We start from the raw sequence: 24,685 nt of genomic DNA on the forward strand, positions 1-24,685 counted from the left end.
AGTGTGACGGGATATAGAGGAAGACCCTAAGATGGGTCTCTGGCCCCCACATGCTTGAGAACACATGAGTAGTATGTGCTGGCACACACAGACGAACACACAGATGAAAACTCTCCTACTTCTGGAAAGGTTTCACCAAGAATTCATGATTTTGCTCAGTTCCACTCATATTACTTTTAATCCAGTGCTAATTCTAAGACTCGTCAGTCTTTGGTCCTGGATCCCGTTGTAGAAAGATAGCCCTGAATCCCTTTCTCATATCCTCTGTTACTTCTTGATGGTTCTAATAGTTACTAAGCATACTATTGTCCTCAGAAATCAAACGTCACCCTTTAATGCCAATTTTTAAAAACATAATTGCTTCTAAGAGTCTACAGACCCTCAGCCCTCAGTCAGGACCCTCTTCAATCTATAAAAGCTTGACTGTTCTAGAGGGAAGAAAGGGCCTATCTCCAGAAGCTACATGCCTTCAGTACTTGGAGGAAAGGAGCTATTTAGAAATGGCTGTGGAGTGTTAAGAGCTTCATAATTTTTCAAACAGAAGACGATTTCTCCTTTCTTCTCCTTTGCCATCCTTTCTTCCCTCAGACGCGGAAGGCACTATGTGTTTCACACTGCAAAAGGCAAAAGTACTGGGAAACAAAAAGTTATGCCAAGGAGAGCTCAAGATTCTGTCCAAAAATTTAGATGCAATTACCACGGCTTGATGCAGTAGCTGGGCGCAAAGGCAGAAGGATTGCTGCGAGTTCAACACCAGCCTGAGCTACAAACACAGCACATAAGAACCAGAGCAGGTGCTGGGTTGGGTCCAAGAAAGAAAGTGATATCAAGGAAGCCATCCTCAGTCCTGACACACTTACACAGTGCTGGCATCTGGGCCTGACTTTTATGCCATGCCTTTTCCACTAAGCATATCCAACGTTCTCCTCCAAGCTCAGGGCATTAGCTGAGGTGCTTTCTCAGGTTTGCATCTGAATTTCCAGGCTTACCTTTACTACTCTGACCCCTCAACTCTAACTGGGAGGTTCCACAAGCTCCAGCTTCCTTCTGCTCGTAGCTTCATTTTCATGAAGCTGGACAACAAAATTAGTAGAAGCTAATTAAAGTCTCTTTAGTCTGAGAGATGTGGATTTTCTTCATCCCAAAGTTTAAGAAATAAAGCCATAGATACTTGTCAGCCACTCCCTGGTAGTCAAATAGACTAGCATGTTAGGCCCTCTAGACCTGCAGGAGACTTTTTAGCATCCCCAATTATCTCCCAGCCATAGTTCCAAGGCTCGGGATAACTGAGCCAAACTTTCCCTCCTTCTACACCTGGTCCACTCCTGCAGAACTGCCTCTGTTCTGTGTTGTTCCCTCGGCTCTCACTTCACCTCATGCTCCACAGGTGGACTGTTTTGCTTTAACCCAGAAGGCCGCGCTATCTAGACCAGCCATTACTAAACGGCCACTCAATTTCCACACACCCTTTCTGTGCCTTGAGCTGATGTTTGAATTTTTTATTATTTACTTCCCACCTGCCAACTCCTGGTCCTGTGAGTAGGTTACAAACCTGTTGATGAATACATGTTAAATATTTGGGGTCTCACACATTGCCTGAACATAGTGGCTGCTCAAAAAAAAAAGGTTAATTTTATTATATTGCTATGCCTCTCATGTTCTAATTCTAGCATACAATATAAAACGATCAATTAATTGGTAGAAAATTATAATTGTGGAGTTGTCACATATGTAACTATATATGCATGTAAGTAATATATGTATGTGCATATGTGCCATTGTTTGCTATATAGTATAAACATTTGTAGTCAATTCCTGTGCATATTGCTAAAATGAGTATAAAGTGAAATTACTATTTTCAAAATACATTTTGACTGACAGTACTATAATAGATTTCTAGAACATAAAATAGTGAGAAATTTAATTAGACATTAGAGCAAGTGTAGATTGTATAAACAGCTTTATTCTTGTTTTATTAGCTAATTGCCTTTCTTATTCTGAATAGATTGTATCTTTTGGAATTTGCTAGTTTGATTTTTTACTGTTTGGGGTCTGATGTTTTTTGTTTGTTTTCATTTGTTTGCTTGCTTGGAATAGACTCTCACTCTGCAGCTCAGACTGGCCTGTAACTCGCTATACAGCCCTTGGTAGCCCCAAATTCATGTCAGTTCTCTAAGCCTTCCAAATGCTGGGATATCAATTGTCAGCCTCCATAGCCTGACCGATTATGGTTTTTCAAGACCTATTGACTACCCCTAGTGGAGCAAAATAAACATCTAGTAAGTGTGGATTATCCAATCACTTTTAAATTTAAAAGAAAAACCCTAACATCTCTTTAGATGCGTTAAGTAGCAACTTGTAACTCTTTTCTCTAATTTTATTGGAAAATATTTTGCCTCAAAACAAAATTAGGAAACAGAAATGTGTTTCAAATCCTCCTGTAGAAACAAAATAGCAAACAGATGCAAGTGAGGAGAGAACGTGAGGAGTGAAAGGATTTACTACAAATAAATGACTTACATTTAAGATACAGACTGCATATTTTTCTTTTCTCTCTATTTTTTTTAATGTAGAAGTGTTTGCAGGTGTGTCCATTTTGTGTAACCTCTCAAATCCCTGGTGCCCACAGAGACCAGCGAAGGGTGTCAGATTCCCGGGAAGCAGGGTTACAGTGAGCTATCATGTGGTGTAGAGAGCACCGGGATCCTTTAAGAGAGTAGTCAGTACTCAATCACTGAATCATCTCACCAGCTTCTGCCTTGGTGTTGGAGACACTCATTCTGTAATCCAACAGACTCTGAACTCACAATGATCCTTCTACCTCAGCCTCCTTAGTTCTGGAATTACAGGGGTGAGCCACCATGCTTGACTTTAATACTTTTCTCCAGTCTGCCACTAAGCAAAGTGGCTTATTATTGCTACTAATAAACTAATACTATTGTGTTTATACAGGAATACCCAAAATGACATCCTGGGAGCAGGGAAATCTGCTGGTTTCTATTCAGTACAAAGGCATTATTTGGCAAAATAGTAACATCAACAATCTTAGCATTACCATGCCATGCCAGGAAAGTCTTTCAAAGCGTCTCACTTGAAGCCATTAGTCTCCCATGGGGTGTGTAAAACTGAAGTTTTAGCTTTAATAAAACTGGCTTTGTAGTCTACCCTTAATGAAGCATTACATGCATTTGATCTGTAAAGTGTCTAGAAATGTATAGTTCATTAGTATCTTTATACTTATAAACAATCTAAAATATACTTTTCATCTACTTGATCGGAAGTAAGGGTAAGTCTGCTATAAAAAGAACCACAAACCAGCCATTTTCCTCAGAGGTCTGTTGAAACCTGGGGCTAGAGGTCAAAGACTAGATGGGTGCTCTCTGCCATCCGGTGAGCTGAATGGAGAAAGAGCACTTAATAATAGAAGTGTATTTATCTGATTTAAATCACAGTGATTGATTTTCATTTAGCATGTGTCTAGTATTGTTAGCCTTGCTTGAAAAATCAATTTTAGTGTGACCCAACGGGAGAAGAGTTCCATGTATCTGTATTTATTTAGTGACAGGGACGCATTTGTGCTCTTCTGTGAACAACTATTAAAGAAAAGGAGAGCTTGTAGTTTCTGGTTTTGCCACACCCAGGAGCAAATTGTAGCCTACCAAAATGACTGTGGGAATAATCTAATACCATATATTAAATTCTCTTTCACTGAGGAAAAATCATTTAAAAATCGAGTTGTTATAAAAATAGAACACTAGCAGACAACTAGCTATATGGATCTCTTAACTCTTCACCCCCTTTGCTTCCTTCCATATGCAACTATTTTCAATTTATTGTAAAGCCTACCCGCAGCAGAAAGAGGCCACCATGGAGCCAGGCTCGTGGCTTTGCAGCAGTCTCTTGAGCAGATTTCAGACTAGCGTAAAGAATGCTTGCCATTTTTCAGCTTATACGTTCCGATAAAATGTTTATGTTTTTTCTTAAGCATGGTTAGCCTAGGAAATGTCTTATTGCTAAGTATATGTTGTTGTAAAAATATATTTGTTACTAGTAAGTTAGATTTTGCCAACACAGCTTCTCTTTGAAGTCTCTTTCTGAAGGGTGATAGGCAGGATCCAGAGATCCCGTCCTGAGCAAAATGGAAAGGACCTTCGTCATAGAGCTGTCTTGTATAGATTTTGATTAAAAAATAAATAAAAAGATGAGCTCATATACCCCAACATATTTGGGGGACCTTTTCAAACTCTACACATATGAAAAATCCAGAAATTAAGAAAATTGTGATACAGTGACACAAATCAATGAGCGTGTAGAAATCTCACGCCCGTGGGCTCCTGTGAAGTAGCCTTTCCAGTTGTCAACAGTGTTAGAAGCTACGTTCATTCCACCCTTAGCCAACAAGCCTCCTCTCCGACTCAAACAGGTTGTGATTCCTGCACACACTGGCTATTGATCTCTCTTCTGCCCCTGCACATTCTCTTCTCTTGGGGCACAGAATTAAAAGTACGGATGAAAGCTGCAGTGAAAGAGGTTAAATCACACACCGCTGAGTCGATTTCGGTTCAGTTATTCCTTACCCTGCAGCCTGTGAACTTCCTGTGGAATTCAATGCCACTCAGATACATCAAGTTTTATTCATTGATGCACACAAATTAAAAGCAAACTACATGTGTTACCACAGAGTAATATGCATGCACTCTGAATGCATGACAAAGGCGATGTATCAATAATGATGATGTAGTTGTCAAATTCAAAACTCAAAATTTAAAAGCATCTCTACACCTGTATAATTACCCTCATTTTAAACTGGTTTTCCAAAATATAAGGTGCACTGTAAAATGATAGCATGGAATCAAATGAGCTGGCATCTGCTTATAACCCAGGAAGCTGAGGAAGGGGGGTTGCCATACGTTCAAAGCTAGTGGGTTATAAGACAACAACAAGATATCGCAAAGCCTGAATTTGAGTCGAGGCTCAACTACTTTGCAACAGTGAGATGTTGAGGAAGGTACTAAATGGAATCTGATTAGCTTCATCTGTAAAATGGGACTGATATGATGTCTAACTCTGAGACTGTTAAGACGAAAATGAGATAACATATTAAACAACCCAAAGATGCAATGGGTGCTCATGGGCTGCTGGATGACCTGAGGTTCTAACTCCATCCTATAAAAAGAAAGGCACAAATATCCTCAAGAATACTACACCTGTTTTCTCTACACTAGTAGACAACCAATCACCCCTCAACCCAACACACATACGCCCATGCACAGATGCACACAACATTACAAATTCTGAAATTCTCAGCCTCAATGGTCTACCCAAATATTTCTAAGAAGCAAGAAAAGAGTCCTCTAAAAAACCAAGAAACATCCTAAACAAGGCTTCACAATATCCCAGGTTCATAAAGCAAAACTGGTACTATGAAAAGTACTATTTCTATCAGGAGACTTCTTTTACACAAGAATCTGCTGGTCTCAACCCAGTAGCTGCTGTCCTAAAAGCTTCATGCAATTCCACTAGTGATCCATAAAGAAAGACTAAAAATAAAATAGAACTATCAATAGAGTCTAAGCTACTCAGTGAAACACTTTGCTTGCTCACCACAATCTGAGAGGCTTCTAAGAGCACAGTCCTAACCTTTGCATTGTGTTACTGACCAATCAAAGCTTCTGTGGGCTCTTTAGAGCCTATAAATTAAAGCCTAAACTTTTGGCATCAACAGGCTTTTGCATCTGCAGTAGCTTCTACATACAGCTTAAGTAAGTGGATTAATAGAGTATTACATCTTTATATTTCTCCTACGTTGTTGAGGAATGTACTAAATTAAAAAAAGCAAAGCAAACAAAGCAAACAGCAATGCAAAGAAGAGTGACACCTCAAAGTCTAATGTATGACTCTAAATCTGCTGATAATTGATAATATCCAGTCCTCTGACTAAATCTTACTCCTGAAGTATAGGTCACTGCTATCAACTCAGGGCTCATGTGGAAAAGCTACAATAGTTCCATACATTACATATTTTGCCACTGATATATTTTTATCCAAACACATGGAAAACACAGAATATAACCCTGAAGTTTTATTTCAGAAGTTCTGAGCTTTATCTATTTTTAAAAGATGTTTCCATTGAAGATTTATAAGTCATTTTTGGCAGACAAAAATACTCATAAGTAATATAAGTAGTTACAACTTTTCATTGAAAAGCAATACAGGATACTGTTATAGACTTAAGAGTAAATAGAAGTTAATGGGAAGTAAGAAAAAGGAGGGAGACAGGATTTATTTATTTTTTGTTCGTTTTTGTTTTATCGAGACAGGGTTTCTTTGTGTAGCTTTAGTGCATGACCTGGAACTAGCTCTTGTAGAGCAGGCTGGCCTCAAACACAGAGAGATCCATCTGCTTCTGCCTCCTGAGTGCTGGGATTAAAGGCGTGCACCACCACTGCCCAGCTAGAGACAGGATTTTAAGAAGAGATGGGATAATTTGTTTTGCTTCAAATTGATCGGGATTGCATTCTATAAAAATACATAATTTGTTGTGTATCACCTAAACAAAAATTATATGTTCCTATATCTTGAATTTTGTTCTGAGAAATAAAAGTCCTTTGTTTCTTCATCTGTTTTATTCTTTCTCTCTCTCTCTCTCTCCCCCCACCGTCCCTCCGCCCCTTCCTCCCTCCCTCCCTCCCTCCTTCCCTTCTTCTCTCTGTTCCTTATTCTAGCTCTGCTTCTCATTCTTCTATGTCACTCCAGGCCTGACATCTCCCCTTCAGTGAAGTATTTTGTATTGAGGTAAACATGAAAGTAACATTATTCAGACTTATTGCTAAGCACTATCTAGAGATTTTATATGGATTTACTGTTACTTGTCCATCATTTCTGCTTGCTCACAGTAGCTGTCAAAAAGTGAAGGCCTGAACATTAACACAAGAAAATGCTTGAAAGATACAAATGAAAATATTTCTATCAGGCACTTGCATGTGTGCATGCATATATGCACACAAGCATGCATGTACTGCATGCACGCGCGCACACACACACATACACACACACACACACACCTCACTGCCTCTTCTTATAATTCTTATCTTGTAAAACAGTGTGTGATAGCAAAGTATGACAAATGAAGGGCTTAACATCAGTATTAATAACTGAGGTCTGAAATCCTTGGCAAATAATTAAGATTAATGACAGAAACCATCCCCTTTTCCCCAATGCAAAGCGTGCTTTTACCTCTTCAAATCTTCCCCATCATCCCTTCCAAGTTCATTGCGGGCTGTGAAAACAAAGGTTCTGAAACTTTGATCCTCTTATCCGCTGCTTTTTGCAGCAGAGTTAGCAGAAAAGACATGAGCAAATTTACAACCAGCAGCTCAGACAGCTGCCTTACTTAGCAGTTAATAGAAAAGGCACTAATCTAGTTAGGATCTAGGACTAGTTCATAAATCTGGATTCAGAGGACAGCTTAAGCCATCACAGGTTTTTCCAGACAGTAGGATCCAAATAGATTGTCAGCTTTCTCACCATGAAGAGCCAGTATTTCTGTAAAGTCGAACAATGAGACAGGGAGCTAACATAAGCTACATGCCAGCCAGCTGCGTGAGTGATGAGGCAATGTATGATTGACAAGAGCCGCACGGTTTGGCAGGGACTGCTATGTACCTACAAGAATGCCCATCGCTTAAAACTTTTCTTGGATCCAATAGAAAGCAAAGATCAAATACATTTTTAGAAAAAAAAATGGTGGAAATGATACTTTAAGCAAAAAAAGTCATGATCTAGTAAAGTAAATTTATAAAAATAACTAATCTTCATCTGTGCAGAATTCAACCTAGATGAAAATTATTGTGTCATACTCAAAAAATGCTTAATTTAGTTCATTATCACTTGAAATTGATCACCATGCAAAAACGACAATTCTTAGCTCCATAAAATAACATTTTTATGTACCACTATTTCCTACTGTGCCTTAATAGGTAATTATTCAAACTTGTCAAATATTAGAATTGCTTTGTCTTCATCTTCCCAACACTTTATTTCCAGGAAAGTGTAGGATAGTAAAATACAAAGTAATGATCATAGAAATACTTACACTTACAAAGTCAAGTGACATTTTTCTTGCGTATCTCTAGGATCTAACACATCACTCATTTTAATAAATTACAACAAAACTAGAAGTGACATTTGTTTACGGAATTCTGTGCATTGAGTCGAGCTCATAAATATGACAGCTAGGATACTGTACCCAGACTCAGAACGCCAAAATCTCCTTGATGCTCCTTACAGAGTCCTAAGAACTACATAGACATGGGCATGTCCACGTGTCTGTCCTTAGATGGACCTTAAAGGATAGAGCAAATGACGGAGAGAATGTTACAGCCCAAAGCGGAAAGCCTTTCTGAGTCACATGGTTAAGTCCAGTTAAACACAGATAGTGTAGGGACAACTGGGCAACCAAGTGGAAAATCATATAAGCTCTCAAATGTGCAGGTGCAAGTCAGAAGGGCGGGCAGAACTGCCTGGGAAAGATGTTCCTAATGGTGATAACAAATCACGGGGCTTCTCTGGGCTCTCCACCAGAGAAATGACCAAGGATTGGGACTTGGGGCACACCAGGGTTAGGAGCTAAGATGGGACTGAAATAAATGAAGGAAACTGCTGGAAAAAGAAAAAAAAAACCACCTTTTATTCTACAATTTTTATCAGTATGCTACATATGTAAATATGCTATATGAATATTCTACTGCAGTAATCTGCAGACTTACTAACTCTGTTAGATGATTAAATATAAATGGGATTTATTTGTGTGTCTGATTTTTCCCTTGGGAAGATTCTAAATGTACGTCATAAAATACAGCAAATTCAGAATAAATGAGAAATTATTAGTGCCATGAAATATGTTGGTAGAGCATTTATTTTAAGAAGGAAGCAGCTCTATTTTAAAAGCCCATTTCAAATATGCAATTGTTATTCAAAACTAAATATGCATAGTAACCAATCAAATTATTGAGTATAAATTTTATGTAGGTATACATATATGTCTTTAAGATATATGTATGTAAGAAAGACACATAGTTAGTATTCAGGACATTAACCAGCTTGCTAAGAAATATCATGTGAATCTAAAGTTTAGCAGAGCAAAGCCAGGCAGAAAATCCCAACAGAGACATAGAGAGAAAGTAGGAAGAGTCAGGAGATACCATGTAGCTGTCAGTGGAGACAGTCGCTATAAACTTATCTAGTAAGCCACAGCCTTGTGGCGATATGCAGAATAATAGAAATGGATTATTTTAAGATATAAAAGCTAGCCAATAATAAGCCTAAGTTATTGGCCAAGTAGTGTTGTAATTAATACAGCTTCTGTGTGATTATTTGGGTCTCTGCAGTCAGGAAATGAAAGAGCAGTCTCCGTCTACATCTGAACAGACTTGTGTTTTGAAATACATATATGCATAAACATATGCATACACAAATATATGTAACAATCAATGAAATAGAGGTCATGAATTAGGCATATGCAGAAGGGCTTGGAGGAAGGGGTGGAAAAAAGGAGAATGTAATTATAGTCTAATCTTAAAAATAAAAGAAATGCTTCTTAAAGTACTTAGCAAAGTAAACAAGACTCTGTCCCTAAAAGCATTATTTATTTAGATAACGTGTTTACGTGAGTACACATTATTTTAAGAATCCAAGGACACTTGAGCATTCTGGCACACACTTGTAATCTAGCACTCAGGAGACTGAGGCAGGAGGATTGCTGCAACTTCAAAACCTATATACAGCGAGTGTGAGCCAGCTATATAATCTGTGAAGTGATTGATTAGAGATGCATTTCTCCTTTATAACAATTATATTAAGATTAAATAAAATGAGAGAGATGGATCAGCAGATAAAAGCACTTCTGCTCTTGCAGAGGAGCCTGGTCCAGTTCCCAGCATCCACCTGATGGCTCACAACTGCCTGCGACTCTAGTCTCAGAGGATCTAACGACTTTCTTCTAGCCTCTCCAGGAGCCTGCATGTGACGCACAAACATACACACTAAGGTGCACACACATACACACATGCACATACACATACATATATAATAAACAAGTACTGTTTTTAAAAGCTTACGTACAAAGTACTCAGAACACAAAGGGAGGTGAAAATGTTAAAGAGTAACTCTGTGAGGTCATTTCTCCTCTGGGAGGGATGACTGTGTGGATGCTCTCAGGATGCTCCCATCTCAGCACACACTGAGCTTATGAAAATACTGTGTTCAGTCCTGGAACACTGAGGTCAGTTTTGGCCTTTTTCTAAACATTTTTGTTTTATGTTTGGTGTTATAATTACATTTCTCCCTTCCCTTTCAAACCCTTCCATATACCCCCTACATCTCAAATAAACAGCTTCTTCATTCATTTATTGGTATTGCATGCATACAGGTTTATTCATGTGCATTCATAAATACACCTGCTTATCCCATATATTGTTACTTGTATGCACGTTTTCAGGGCTGTCTGTCATTGGACAGGCTACTGGTGCTCTCTTCCTTGGTGAAGACCCTTCTTGCCGTATTCTTTCACTGTGCCAGCCAGAGCTTATACAAGAAGGAAAATTTATATTTCTGAAAGCAGCACATTAATCTAAAAAGAGGTGTTTATCCTAACATTATGTATAATATTATGTACGATAAAGAAAAATATTTTTCTTTATCAATTTATTAAAATGTTCAGTAAGCATCCAAATACTATTTATAGATCCTTTAAAATTCATCTTTGTTGACTCCCCATGGGAAGACTAAGGAGTGGATGCGGGTTGGGGTGAGGGGAAGGTGGGAAGAGCAAGAGGAGGGGAGGTAGTGGAAACTGGGATTGATATGTAAAAAGAAAAAAAAAGATTGTCCTAAAAAATAATAATAAAAATAAAAAAGAAAAGGTCTGAAGAGAAAAAATATTCATCTAGTTTTGTAATTTAAGCAATTGAATTTTATGTATCTTGCATCTCACTTCAGGAAACCAGAATGAATTAACACGCACCTGTTTATTACACAATTAAGAGGTGGTTTTAGTTAAGCTAAGAAATAGAACTGAAAGAGCACTCTCGATGAATGCTAATCTCCAGTGCAAGATGATGACTTTCATAAAAAGTAAATGTGTTCTGTACTACTGGATACATCTATACAACCGCAGTGCAAATGAATGCCTGTCTATACAGACCTGGAACTCTGTAGCAGTCAGTGGGGGTGCCATAACAATGGCGTGTTCCTGCCGTGGGTTGTTCTCATGGGAATTTTACCATTCAGATGTGTGCCACTCACAGGTTGTAAGCTGTAGTTAGTTGCAGTCATTAACAGTGTACATCCAGGCACCAAAAGGATTCAAGATATAGAACCATTTGATTAAGAGATCAACATCCTCACGAAAATCCACAAGAGTTCACACTGCAAACATGACAGACAACCAAAGCAGGGGATGGGAAGCCCTGATGCGGAGGCGGTGGTCAGTTTGAGGATGGAGCGGCTGAACAGTATTCAGTATCACACGATTCATGAACACCAGGCAGCTCATAGTGATCCATCAGAACACTGGAGTCACTGAAGAAGCTGTGATGCAAGAAGGGTCAGGCCTGCTTGTTTGAGCATGGGAATTCAGAAGCAGGGCTAACAGGGGCGTGGACAGGCAGGATATAAACTGAAGATGGAATTCAGTCATTGGCCTCTGCAGTTACAAAGCTCTTCGGCACCTTCGAAACGAGTTTACGCTCTTTATGATCTTGATGCCTTTTGTCTTGTTTTGCTATGAACTTTTAAAAAACTGGAGGACTGATGTTCTGTCAGAAGGGACATCAGTCATTTTTTTTTTTTTTTTTTTTTTTGGTTTTTCGAGACAGGGTTTCTCTGTGGTTTTGGAGCCTGTCCTGGAACTAGCTCTTGTAGACCAGGCTGGTCTCGAACTCACAGAGATCCGCCTGCCTCTGCCTCCCAAGTGCTGGGACATCAGTCATTTTATAGAAAGCAAAGCACATCAGGATAGTTCATAAGTGTTCTCCACTTACTAGGTCTGGCTTCGCCTAAAATGCCTCTTGTACCTGTGCGGCTTCCGTCTCTACTATCCGAAGTGACCTGACCAGTTCCAGCTTCTATTCCCAGGCCCTGCTCCATGGCTAATCCTTTGCTCCAAATCACACATTTGCATAGGCAGCTCTCACCATCTCAAGCAGGTGATCATGCAGCCAGTTTACTAGATGGTGGCATAATTCACAGGACGGCAGGCTTTATTCTCTTGCCATAGCCCGGAACTCCTTCTCCCCAGGCGGGTATTTAAACCCATCCCATTTATACACCTGTGCATGATCATGACTCTGCAACATTTTTGGTAAAAGTCAAATTGATGAAATTTCTTCCCGCTAAAAAGGGGGTCTTCTCTCTCCAAGAGAAAAAAAAAATGTCTCTTTGTTTTGGGGCACTACAGGTATGGAGTCCTTAAATAAGAAACAAACTGAAGTGAATTCAATTTCCTAGGTTTTTGTTTTACTGAATGGAAAAAAAAAAAAAACCCTCCACATTCATTTGAAAAAAGAACCTTAAATTTCCCATCTGGAGAGATAAAACTCTGAGTTCTGAACATGGAACAGCAGGGAGCAGAAGTCCATGCATTTCAGGCGTGTTCTGAGATTCTTCTGTAGGATGTGTAAGTTGTTGTCTGCCCACTGGCGGACCAGGAGCCATTTGAAGGTTAACATAACCTCGAACACTGTCAAGGAGGTCCTGGGGATTTAATTGGTTTGTGGAACAACTCCAAACTAGTTCTGTGCTTTCTTCTTTCTTTGCCTTTCCGCTTCTCAACTCTCTTGTCATAGAAAAAAAAGGAGGACGCATGGTAATGCATCATTTATAAATTACCTTGTTATTGAGGGGAAAACACACACACACACACACACACACACACACACACACACACACACACACAAAACACTGCTTTGAAAACCAAACAAACTCCTGCTGCGGACTCGGGCCTGTTTGATGGAGACCCTTCAAAAGAGTCCAGGGCGTAATGGAGGTTGTTTGTGCAGAGACTTCGATCTGTACCTGCTGTCCCCTGTCACTCCCTGGAAACTTGGCGGCAGATGTTGCAGCGGTAAGTTGTCTCTGAAGTGGCTCTCTGTCCTGTCCCCCCACCGCCGTGGAGTCAAACTGCATTAGATCTCCTATTTGTGCCTCCGGCAAGTTTGGGAGCGCAGCTGTGTCCACCCCGCTCCTACCTTTGGAGTTTCAGGCCTCCAGGCAGCGTGCGCAAGACCAAAACGGTCCTGCCGCTCTCAACTACCTCGGCTGACAATCGGGCCGCCGCGGCCGCCAGCAGATGTCGGGACAACCTGCTAGCGCGCACCTGGCCGCCAAACCCGCGACTCCCAGGACCTGCCGCCCGCATCAAAGCCCGCGCTCGCCCGCAGCCGCGCGCTGGGAGCCCGCCCGCCCCCGCGGCCGCTTTGATAAAGCTCGCACCGACTTGAGCCTCCGCATCAAGGACTTCAGGGCGCTCAGAGCTCAGCCCGGCAGCCCCGCGGCCTCTGCGCCCCAGCACAGCTTCGGCTCCAAATGCGCCAGGAAGGGCTCGCTGCCCCACCTGCGGGACTCCCTGGCAACTTCAGTTCTGTGGTCGCGGGTTTGTTTATTAGACTGAGCTCTCGGGAGGCAGAATCTGCGGGAAACTGTTCCTACATAAATGACAAGGCTGTTTTCCAAAGCACAGAACAAGCTGCTGGGTAGGCAGGGGTTGTGTTCCTTGGAGCCATTAGTCAGGCCCTGCGAACAATTGTGCTTTATTAGCTGTCATGCGGCTTAAAGTCAGCCTTCTCCTCCACCTTCAGAGGATGTGACTGTCTGGTATCCAGACCCGCGGGGGGGAGGGGGGGATATTATTTATGCCCTGACAATGTAAACGAACACCCCCATCTAAAAATCTGGCGTTTCAGAGCCTTCATAATACCTAAAATGAGCGAGTTATTTTACAATCACACTCTGACACTTCTGTACCAACACGAACACTACATAAAGAGCACAAAGCAAAGTAAATGTTCTGTCTGCATATATGAATGCATACCAAAAAAAATGTGATGGACACAGGAGACACAGGAAAATCAAATTACTAATGAAACTAATTTACATTTTGACAAATTTCAAAAATTTTTAGAGGAATTGACCTTAATATCAAATAACATTTATTTCAATGAGTTACTTGATATTATAGTCAAACTATCTCAATAGGAATTTAACATGTGTCTCTGTTCTGACAACACATTATTTAACAGACTTTCTAATATTTAATGCAACACTTCACTGGAAAGTAAATCTTTAGAGCAAGCTGATAATTGGATGTAAATGGAGATCTTGTACACATAAATACAGTTCATATTTATATGAAGCATATATTCATAATTTAGAGTTTAATGGTTAATCCGGTTTAACCAAGTATTGGTGAATTTTAGGAGAATAAATCTTGCAAATACCCAAACTTCTTCACAATATTTAAAACAGCATATGAGGTTTTAGGAAGAAAACTGGAATCTCCCGCCCCATCAATGTCTCACTATTCACTCAATATTAATCCTTAATAAGACAGAAATTACTAAACAGATGAATATATAACCTGGTGAAGAGCACACTCAGATTAGGCCTGAAAATAATGGTAAGCAAAATGCAGTATAAAGTCTAGAGTGTTCAAGAGGAAGAAGAGTTACACAGAGCTCCAGAAACAGAACTCGAGCCCACATCTGAATTTAAACAAGACACGAATTTCCATCAAAAGGAAGTTTCTATGGAGAATCTGCCAGCGCCTGGTAATGGAAGAGTCTGCTTCTGAGAACACAGCTCTCTCTGCCAGTGGTCCTATCAGACAGCACTGACATCATGTTAGGAAGTTCAACAATATTTCTCAAGTTGTCTATCCTACGTGTCTGAACTCAGATATTCCTGAAATGTTCCTAAGGGCTAGATGTAAAAATTTTAAATTTTAAATTCTTCTAAACTCTTAAGCATCATGCTAAAACCACCTAATACTAAATACACTTTATCTCGACTTCACAACATAAACACTAATTTGACTGATTGCTTCATAGTTTCAAAGAGTAGCGTGCCAGCCCTAAGTGAAGCCAAAGTCCTCTGAGGCAGATGCGTATGGTGTTTACTTCTTCAGAGGAGAGGAAAGGCCAAGCTCACACCATGAAAGCAGCCTAGCAGCCTGAACAGCACCGCGTCTCTCAACCAAAGCCATCGCTGCTGAATTTGAGGAGACTTTGAACAGTTTCTCCAAAATTGTTACATGAGGAAATGGAGCAGGTATTAGAAAAGATAGTAAAAACAATAATTCTAAACGTATTTTTAAAGTAAGAGCTTTAAACGGACGCCCTTGGTGAGAAAAACGCATAAATACAACACATCTCTAAGTATGTGGACCTAAATATCACCACCTCAGACTTCTTCGGGGCTTCAGGCTTTAAGGATGCCTTGACATATTTCAGAGACTAGACTGTGACAATGACATGCTTGTACTGAAGACAGCGGTTCTGGGGTTATTTTCCCTAGATCTCAATGCTACTAAATGTGAGAAAAAAAGACTTCAGACGCTAATTCCCAGTCTGTTTCTTCCCAAACAAAGAAACTCAGAACACTTGGTCTTCAAAGTCAGCGGGCATGCTTATGGTGTTAGTTAATTCATTATCTGGAAAGGCACTGCTTTGCAAGTGGCTTGCAAATGTGTTGCAGAAACAAAATTTAACAGCCACCCCATGTAACAAGAGCGTGCACTGGTCAGTATCAATTCCATCCTGCATGGCAACAGGAAGTTTTAAATTATTTTCATTAATTTTTCCCTACTTTCATCATCTGTGCACCCCCCATCAAAAGATCCCCATACACAAACCTCATCTCCTTCCTGGGGTCTCATCAAGGACACTCGGTCATATTGCTTCATGATCAAAGCCCAGAGTGCATCCAGACGACCCTAAAGAGATATTAGATTTGTGAAATTGGGTAGATTAGTTTCATTAATCAATTAAGCAAGTTAGTCTATACAAAAACCTGGAAGCTCTTATGCTAAGAAAGTAAGCTGCTGCTAGAGCCGAAAATGAGTATGTGTTATTGGATCTGCCTTGGTCTTCCTCGTGGGACAGGTGAGACAAAAAAGCTACGTCCCTGTTAGGTTTAAGCTATGTCACCCAAGATGCAGGCACATACCTTAATTGGCGTGTACCATTTTGTCTGAGGGGCCTGGTGTGTGGATTTGGGCCGAGGCGGTCTTGGTGGGACGGGTATCTCTTCTTCGGGGATCATCACCACGGCATTTTTCGCCTTCTCTAACCTTGCACCTTCCTCGGTGGATCCTTTATCACCCCAGCGGACCTTGAAGATGAAGGAGACACCTCTGTCAGACAGAAGGCCCCAGAGGAGCAAGCACCTAGGAGGCCCCCAGGCCAGTGTAAGAAGATGAATGGGTATATTGACTTCTAGTTCCTTTTCTTCTGAATTTTAATGGGTTCCCAACTACTCATGATTGGCTTGTGTGTATGTGAAAGTGTATATGTATGCATGTTCATGTGTGTTTGAGTTCATATGTGTGTGGAGGCCAGAGGTCAGCTTCAGATGTTATGCCTCTGGGGCCCTCCATCATGTGTTCTGAGATAAGGTCACTCACGGGGACAGGGAGCCAGTCCATTAGAATAAGCTGGCTGGGCAGGACAGTCCAGGGATCTTCCTCAACACTCTTTATTATATTAACATTATGACCCAAATACAATATAAGCATTTGTAAAATATGATGTCACTTAAGTCTGGCGTAATGATTTCTCCATCATTTCGAATAGACAATTTGTGGTATATATAGATAATGCAAGACTGTGCAGTTCAATTCTACTTTCAGATATATAAGATGATAATGGTAGCATTTATTCAGTGTGTTCCTGTGTATTCAATCCATACAAAAATGCAAAGAAGCTGGTATTATTATGTGTTTCCCCTCCAGATGACAGAACTATGGCACAGGTTAAAAAAAATGTTCCCAAAGTCACAAAAGGAGCATCCAGGCAGGGTATGGATTTGGACATAAGCAAAAAGAGATGATTGAATAAGGTTTACACAATTCTGAACTGTATAAATTTATCTCACATATAAGAAATTAATCTTTTTAAAATTTTCACATTTGACTGATTCAGGAAGTATGAATTTCCATTGACAACCTTTCACTTTCCAAAACAGCTTTCTGTCTTCAGTTCTTTTGCTCATCTGAATATAGCCATGTGATAAGCAAATTCTTAACTGAGAGGCAGGGATTGGAAAGGGTTCTGGTTTTAGGGGGAAAAAAAGCACAGACCATTAGCGAATCCCACTAGTTTTAGATAATTTTCTTCTCTGGGAACTGGTCATATTGACAAACCGTGAGGACTGGGGTTATTGTTTTCTTTACTTTTCAGTAAACAGAAATTAAGAGCCAAGTTGTATCCTGACAATGTAGGAATAGGAAGTGGTCTTTGCAGAAGGACTTTACCCAGACAGGATCAGGGGGAGCATCTCAGGACATCACCCTGATAAACAAGCAGCATGCATGGAGAGAAGCAAAGACCAGTCCAGTGTGTGCTACAATACAGCATTGCATCATCTCAGTGAAAGAAAAAGTTTAAAGTCCCTGACCTGAATGTTTAGCAGGAAGATAGATGGTTACTTTTCATGGAAAGAACTATGCAAGCTTTTTGATAAAGCCACTTAGTTTTACACACACACACACACACACACACACAATTTTAGAATAGTTTTCAATTTCAAGTGGACCCTGCTGAGTCATTAAAGTATATCTGTATATTTCAATGTGATCAGTGGCTAGAATGTTCTTTGTGGGGTCATTAAATTTGTTTTAAAGGAAGAAAGAAAAAAGAGAGAGAGAGAAAGAATTACCTTTTTTTTTTTTTTTTCAGATCGCAGTCTTGGCCTAGATAAGCTAACACTTAGAATGAAACCTTTAGACAAAGCTAACTGAATTTAAAACTCTAAAACCAGTACACATTTCTTGCAGTGGACACATCTCAATTTTAGGGAACAAAACAAAACAAAAGAGAAGAATAGTTTAGAAAACTCATGGATGCTACAACTCAGAGAAGTAATTCAGAGTAGAGCAGTAAGTAGATACAACTCAGATCCATTCAGAAAGGGTAGGTTTTAACACAAATAAATAGCTCCTTTGCCTTCACTGTTAAAACCGCCGAGGTCTTGATAATTAGATTCAAATATCATTGGAACCATTCTCAGATTTAAAAAAAAAAAAGGTGAAAGATGGTTGGACGGGAGTTCTAATCCAGCATGGCATTCCCGGGCTTTGATGATTACACACATGGCCTGCAGTCATGGAGGCCTAAGAAGATTAATAAGTTTGCTGTCTTCGTTTTGTGAAATAGCTTCTGGGTTATCATCAACCTTCGCCAAACACAAGTCTCAGTTAATCTCAAGGACTAAGACTAGAAGACACCCTGTAGAAGTTTCCAGCAACTCTACAAAAAAATTCAAAGTGTGTACGTGTGTGTGTGTGTGTGTGTGTGTGTGTGTGTAAATTTTCACGTTTTTAAGTTGATCACAGTGAGATGCCCTAAGAGGAAAGAAGAAAGCACAAAAATAGATTGCTAAAGAAAGTCTAACCAGAGTTTTCTTATTATGGGGAAACAGTAGGTAACTACAAGCCTCAGAGCTGAATGCCTCCAATCCCACTTGGCTTTCATTATCAACAATGAGTTTCATAATTTCTAGAGCATATTGGGAAAATTCATAGTCCATATAATAAAGGAGCAATTTCAAAATTTTTAAGTCTGTTTCACAAGAAATTGGCAGGAACACCCATGTGAAGTTATTAGTTATTGTAGTGGATCTGATGTGATAGCAGCTGTTATTAAAAGCTCTGCTCCGGCTTTCTGCAAACTCCACTAGAGGACAGTTTAAATACATATTCGAATTCAACGAGATTTGCAAAATCCGGGGAAAAGAAAGTATCCACTGTGACCTGATCTAACTTCAGCTCTGAAGGTTTGTTCTCCAGCCCTGATGACCTCAGAACTTCTGTAATTCATTGACTCTCGGCAGCTCAAGCACTGTGCAGGTTTGAAGAGGCGTGCTCATCAAAATACTATGCATGATTTCTCCTTCCCGTTCTAATTCACCATAGAGACATTTTAATAATGCTTAATTCTCAGCTCAGCTTTACTGTGTGTCTTTATATACTGAATTTCTTCTTTATAAATAGCTATGCTTTCTTTGCCATTTTAAAATCCATTATCTTCCCATTTGCCATCATATCCATAAAGTATTCTAGCAATGTGGTCAAAAGTTTTCAAGATTAATGGAAACAGACTCAATGGAGGTTGACTCATTCTATTTCAAAAATTTTCCTCTACTAAGAAGGAAGAGCAGGAGGTGCAAGTTTACATCTGGATTTTGAGAACTCTTGAAGTTTGAACTGCAGGCTTCTGGGAACATACATGTGCTTTTTTTGAGCATAGAGAAATAGTGCAGTTTGGATATGGAATGCTCTCTAGGGCCCCAGGTACTAAAGTCTTAGTGACAGCAACTGTAAAGAGCGGTACCCAGAAGCAGGTCTAAGAGTTAGACCTTTGCAGATTGCACATCTAGGGGGTGACAGCAAGATGTTCTTTGTCTTGTTTACTCCCACCTGTCCATGGTAAGCAGCATGACACAGACCCAAACCAAGAAGGCTTACAAACCACAGGTTAACTCCCGAAGCCGAAATAAAATTCTGGTTTTGTAAGTTGGTTTCTCTGACTGATACATAAAATCACATTTCTTTTTAGCCAGGATCCTTTCATGAGTTTATGTTGCTTTTTTCCTTAGACTAGTGGATTAACAAAAATTAGTTCAACATAATAAATGATATGTATTATTAACTAGAAGAGTTGGTGAGTACTAAGTAAAAACTGTTGAAAATTTAAAATGTGCCTCTTCTGTATTTGTGATAAAGTCATATCCTGTTGAATATTTCAAAAATTATATGTCAAACAATAAGTAACTGTTGGGCCTTTTCAAAGAAGAGCATTGTTGCAACTATGAGAGATTGGCATTCTTAAAGTTGATGCTCCATGGGGTAATTTTTTTTCCAAAACAGTAGGGAAACCCAAGCCTATTTTTTTTTTCCTTAGTGTTCAGAAATCCTCTCAATGCGCCCTTTGACTGATGGAGCCTGCTGTTCTGCAGCTCTGACATGGCTAGGGTGACTCCACAGAGAACAAATGTGCCCAGAGAAAACCCAGGGCTGACTAATGAAGGGTGAGATTAAAAGAAGCACTGTGTCAGTGGCTCAGTAACCCTATAAGTACACATTTGAGATTAGCACTCCATTTCTTTAGGGGACCAACCTCCATTCTTTTAATGCCTCCAACTCCTCGACCACCATAATAGGAAGCGTCCACAGTCGGCCATTTCTTGTTGGGCAAAGGCTCTTCTTCCTCTTCCTATGGAGATACAGTTTTTAAAAGTGGATTTAATCAGTTTCTGAAAAATGTCCTTTGGTCAGAGCTTCATCACACTGAAATATTTTAAATAATTCCATTGTTTTGAGGGAATGTAAAAATGATATTTGAAGTATATGGGAGCATTTATAATGACATACATCAATTTCAAGTGCAGTTCTACAAGAGATTCAGACTCCTCCCCTTCACCAAATTCCCCTACATCCCACTTAGGCCAAAAGAAGTTGTTTATTTTAACTGTGAGTATTGTGTATCGAAATCAAGTATGTTCGTCAATTCAAAATGAAAAAGATTATTCTACTTATGGTAACACTTCAACAATTACTTCATATGTCAATATATATGTACTCTTGAAGGGTGAAATTTATATTAAAGAAGCTTTAAGAATGAATGCATACTACCAGTATATTCCTTACTTTATGTTGCTAGTATGATGCTAGCTGACAGAGTAATAAAATAGCAAATTATCACTTTGAAGAAAGTAATGGCATCTTCGAACTGCCAGCTTGGACATTTCAACAATTTTAGATAAGTGTCATCAGAACTATTAATATATCTTTATTTATAAAATATATTTAATCTCTATGGACTTTTGATCCTGTAGCCAGTCTACCATTGAAGGGCTCATTCCTCTACTCCATGAAAGAAATCACAAGATTAAAAAGTAGCAGTAGGTTTTCACAAAGTAAACAGTACTTAGCTATCATATGAATAGAGTTGGTATAATTTCAAAATGATATTTACAAATGAAAATAAAACAACTGCTTTTCACTTTATTAGGTAATCACTTACCTCCTTTGGTGCAGAAGGTGGTGGGGGAGGATCCTTGATAACCTGTCCCAAAATAAAACAGAATAAAATGTAAAAATTTCCATAACATATGAAAAAGTAATAAAGTATAAAAAAAACAATGACTACTCTGACAACTCCAGAGATGAAGGATTAAGATTTAAAGCAAAACCATAGTCAAATGAAGCTGACTTAAGGTTAAAAATTGTGTATCCCCTTTATTAAAAGGAATACTTTGAATCTTGAATACCCAATGAAACCACAGCTATCAGCATTTCACTCTGTAAGATCAAAGCCAACCTCACCGTTTTTCCCAATGTTCTTTTCTAGTAGTTCGCTCTTACCAGATGCACACTACAAATGCTGGCATAACCTATAATGTCTCTTTGTTCTAAATAATTCTCCAATCATTTTAGGCATTTTTTTTCTCTTCCCCCCTTTCCCTCCCCTGCCATGAATCTCTGTCTTCTCAAAGAAGATGACAATTCCTGTGGTGTTTACAGATCCTTCTCCCTTCTTCCCCAACATTCACAGAGTTCTTTGCTTTCATTTTTATCTTAACTTTAAAAAACTTTCCTTGCCAGTGTCAATACATGTCTCTCAAGTTCACTGCGGTCACTCTGTGTTTCCACTATTCAACAGGGAGGGACGGATATAAAACATAATTTCAAGTTTGACAGGCAGGAGAGAAAGGGGGAGGTTGGGAGGAGAGAAAGATGAAAGAACTGGGAAGTGGAAAGAAAATGAGGAAGAAAAGGGAAGGAAGGAAGAAGGGAAACAGGAGAGAGGGGGGAAAAGAGGATAACCACAGAAAAGAAAGATTTGCAAGGTCCACGCAAACAAAACTTCAATGTTCTAAAAATTCTCTACTTTCAGTGGTTCCAATTGTGTCTAGACTACAGCAATAGAGAAATTTACTATTTCATAAAGCATTTGACTGGCAAAGAACTCATCATTTCAAAGGTTTTTTCCCAATATAAAGCCAAAGACTCTCTCTCTAGCAGTTTCCAGTCTTTAGCCCTGGTCCTGGAGTCTGGAAAACATGAGTTTGCATGCATTTGCGCGTGCACACATGCAGGCGCATGCATGTACACACACACACACACACACACACACACACACACACACTTTTTCTTCCTAATGAAGATAAATTTCTTGTTTTGGAGCCTCCAATAATTACTATGTTTCTATTGAGGTCATATTTGTGAGCTAAAGATTAATCCACTTTTTTAATAAACTGGTTATGAGTTATCTGGGTTATTATTTTAGTTGTTTATTTGTTCAATTTTTAGTATATATTCATTAATCAATATCCTAACTATAGTTTACTTAACCCAAAATAATATTATTATATGTAGTTCAGCAATTAAACTCAATGGTGTTTGGACAAAGCAGTTGGGACCTCATGATTTCCTGCCTCGTCTTGGCGTTCCAACTGATGGGCTTCAAAAAAGAACGAACAAGGTTGGTAGCAGATAATGGTGAGCGTGGTAGAGAAAAACTGGAAAAGAATCGGTGTGGTAGATTTGATCAGAACGTATCATACAAATGTATGAAATGCTCAGAAAATAAAAGCCCAAAAAGGAAAATATTAACACTAATATACATGCTATTGATAGTCTATCATTATAGTTTTCACCAGTGGTTACATTTAATCCTTGAGGCAAAAATTAAACAACTAGCTTCTCTCAGTATCTTTAGAGAGCCTATATTTTAACTTGGGTAATCGGGTCAATATTCTTCTAATAGAAGCTTAATCAACCATTCCCCCTCATCAAAATGGACTCAAAGTTCCAAAGCACACAGTCCAAATCCAAAAAACTGCTGAATTTTATTTTACGGACTTTGGAATTCATGTCTCCTTTATATCCTGCAAGTGTTCTTTAGGGTGCTCTCACTAGAGAAAGATCATAATATGCCCTTCTATTTTGCTGAGTCTAAAATATCTGAGATCACTTTCATTTTGTAACAAAATTTCACATTTACTCTTCAAACATGTACATCTTGCACAGATAAATGAATATATATGTATGTATGTATGTATGTATATATATATATATATGTAATCTCTAGCATTCTCCCCTCATAGCTCCTCCTTTTTAGTTCATACTGACCATCTATGTGTGTGCTAATAGAGGAATATTAAATTTCAGCTTAAGATCCTTCTGTGAGGAGGCAGAAAGGGGCTCAGGAGTTGAGAGCAGTTACTGCTCTTGCAGAAACCCCAGCTGCATTTGCCAGAACCTGCATGGTAGCTCACAACCACAGGTAACTCTGGTTCCAGGGGAGCCAATGCCCTCTTTTTGACCCCTGTGGACTCCTGTGTGCATGTGGCATATAAACAAACACTTAGGCACACACGCGCGCGCGCACTCGCACACACACACACACACACATAAAATAAATAAATACATGCTTAAAATCTTTATGCAGTCACTTCTATCAAACTCACACAGGACAAGGAGTACCTTCGCATGTTTTCATTTTACTGGAAAGCCTCTACTTAACATAATCTATAACGCTAAGATACCAATCCTCTTTGGGTACATCTACATGACCCACCTATTCTGTTGTCATTGCAAGTCTCAGTGGGGGAGAGCATCAGTTTCCACAAAGCTCTGCCTCAAAGTTCTCTCTACATCTGTCTAGCTCCAACAAGATCGATGATCCCCCTACTTCCTTCAGATATATGGACCATCAGTATTTTAGGTCATGATCACGCTCTAAGTGAGTAGGCAAAATGCTGATAAAAATGTGAAAATGATGCAGCGAGATTTCCATGATGTAAGAGTGTTGCTAATTTCAGTGGAAATAGTTATCAGCTTTCTCTGCCAACCAATGAATCCGGAAAATTAGTGAACTTGACAGCAACTGGCAAGACATAAGAGCATCCCAGTTTTCTATATCTGGGAAGTAAATTTGATTAATTTTTGGTCCTCTCTAACATGAAAAGCCTAATAATATAATAAAATTTCATGTTATAATCTTTCCCATAGGTTTTTCATTTCTATGACTTTTCACAATTCCATATGGGTGTATGTGTGCCTGTGCCTTGTATTCATAACACTCCAGAAAAGAACATTTTAGAGGTATTTTTTCAATTAATATGAAACTAATTATGTGCATGACCTATTATAAATTTAAATATATTTCGAAGTCTAGAGGTATGCATGGTTAACAATAAAAATAAATCCTTCATGTTCTGCCTTAATCAAATGCCAGGCTACCGAATTAAGAGACACAACATCCATCACAACAGTGACAGGAACCCCTAGGACAGAACCCAGAACTGGGCTAGGACTGTGTTCAGCTTCCTAACAGTAACCGTCCTTCATTTGTGTTGCCATATGGTAGACACTCTGGCCTCTTTTATTTTCATATCCTTGTAAGAC

General features: G+C 39.3%; 1 protein-coding gene across 1 annotated transcript in view; it reads right to left on the minus strand.

Moving 5' to 3' along the window:
- The window catches only part of Antxr2 (ANTXR cell adhesion molecule 2), a 177,292-nt gene that overhangs the window by 85,258 nt on the left and 67,349 nt on the right, over positions 1–24,685 (minus strand). The window contains exons 13-16 of the mRNA XM_026785367.1: positions 21,297–21,338; positions 20,391–20,486; positions 16,222–16,386; positions 15,908–15,988 (exon numbers count right to left, since the gene is read on the minus strand). Of these exons, the coding sequence (XP_026641168.1) occupies positions 15,908–15,988; positions 16,222–16,386; positions 20,391–20,486; positions 21,297–21,338 (384 nt within the window). The remainder of the gene's footprint in view (positions 1–15,907; positions 15,989–16,221; positions 16,387–20,390; positions 20,487–21,296; positions 21,339–24,685) is intronic.

Source organism: Microtus ochrogaster, linkage group LG1 (assembly GCF_000317375.1).
Source record: "Microtus ochrogaster isolate Prairie Vole_2 linkage group LG1, MicOch1.0, whole genome shotgun sequence".
NCBI classification, from domain to species: domain Eukaryota; kingdom Metazoa; phylum Chordata; class Mammalia; order Rodentia; family Cricetidae; genus Microtus; species Microtus ochrogaster.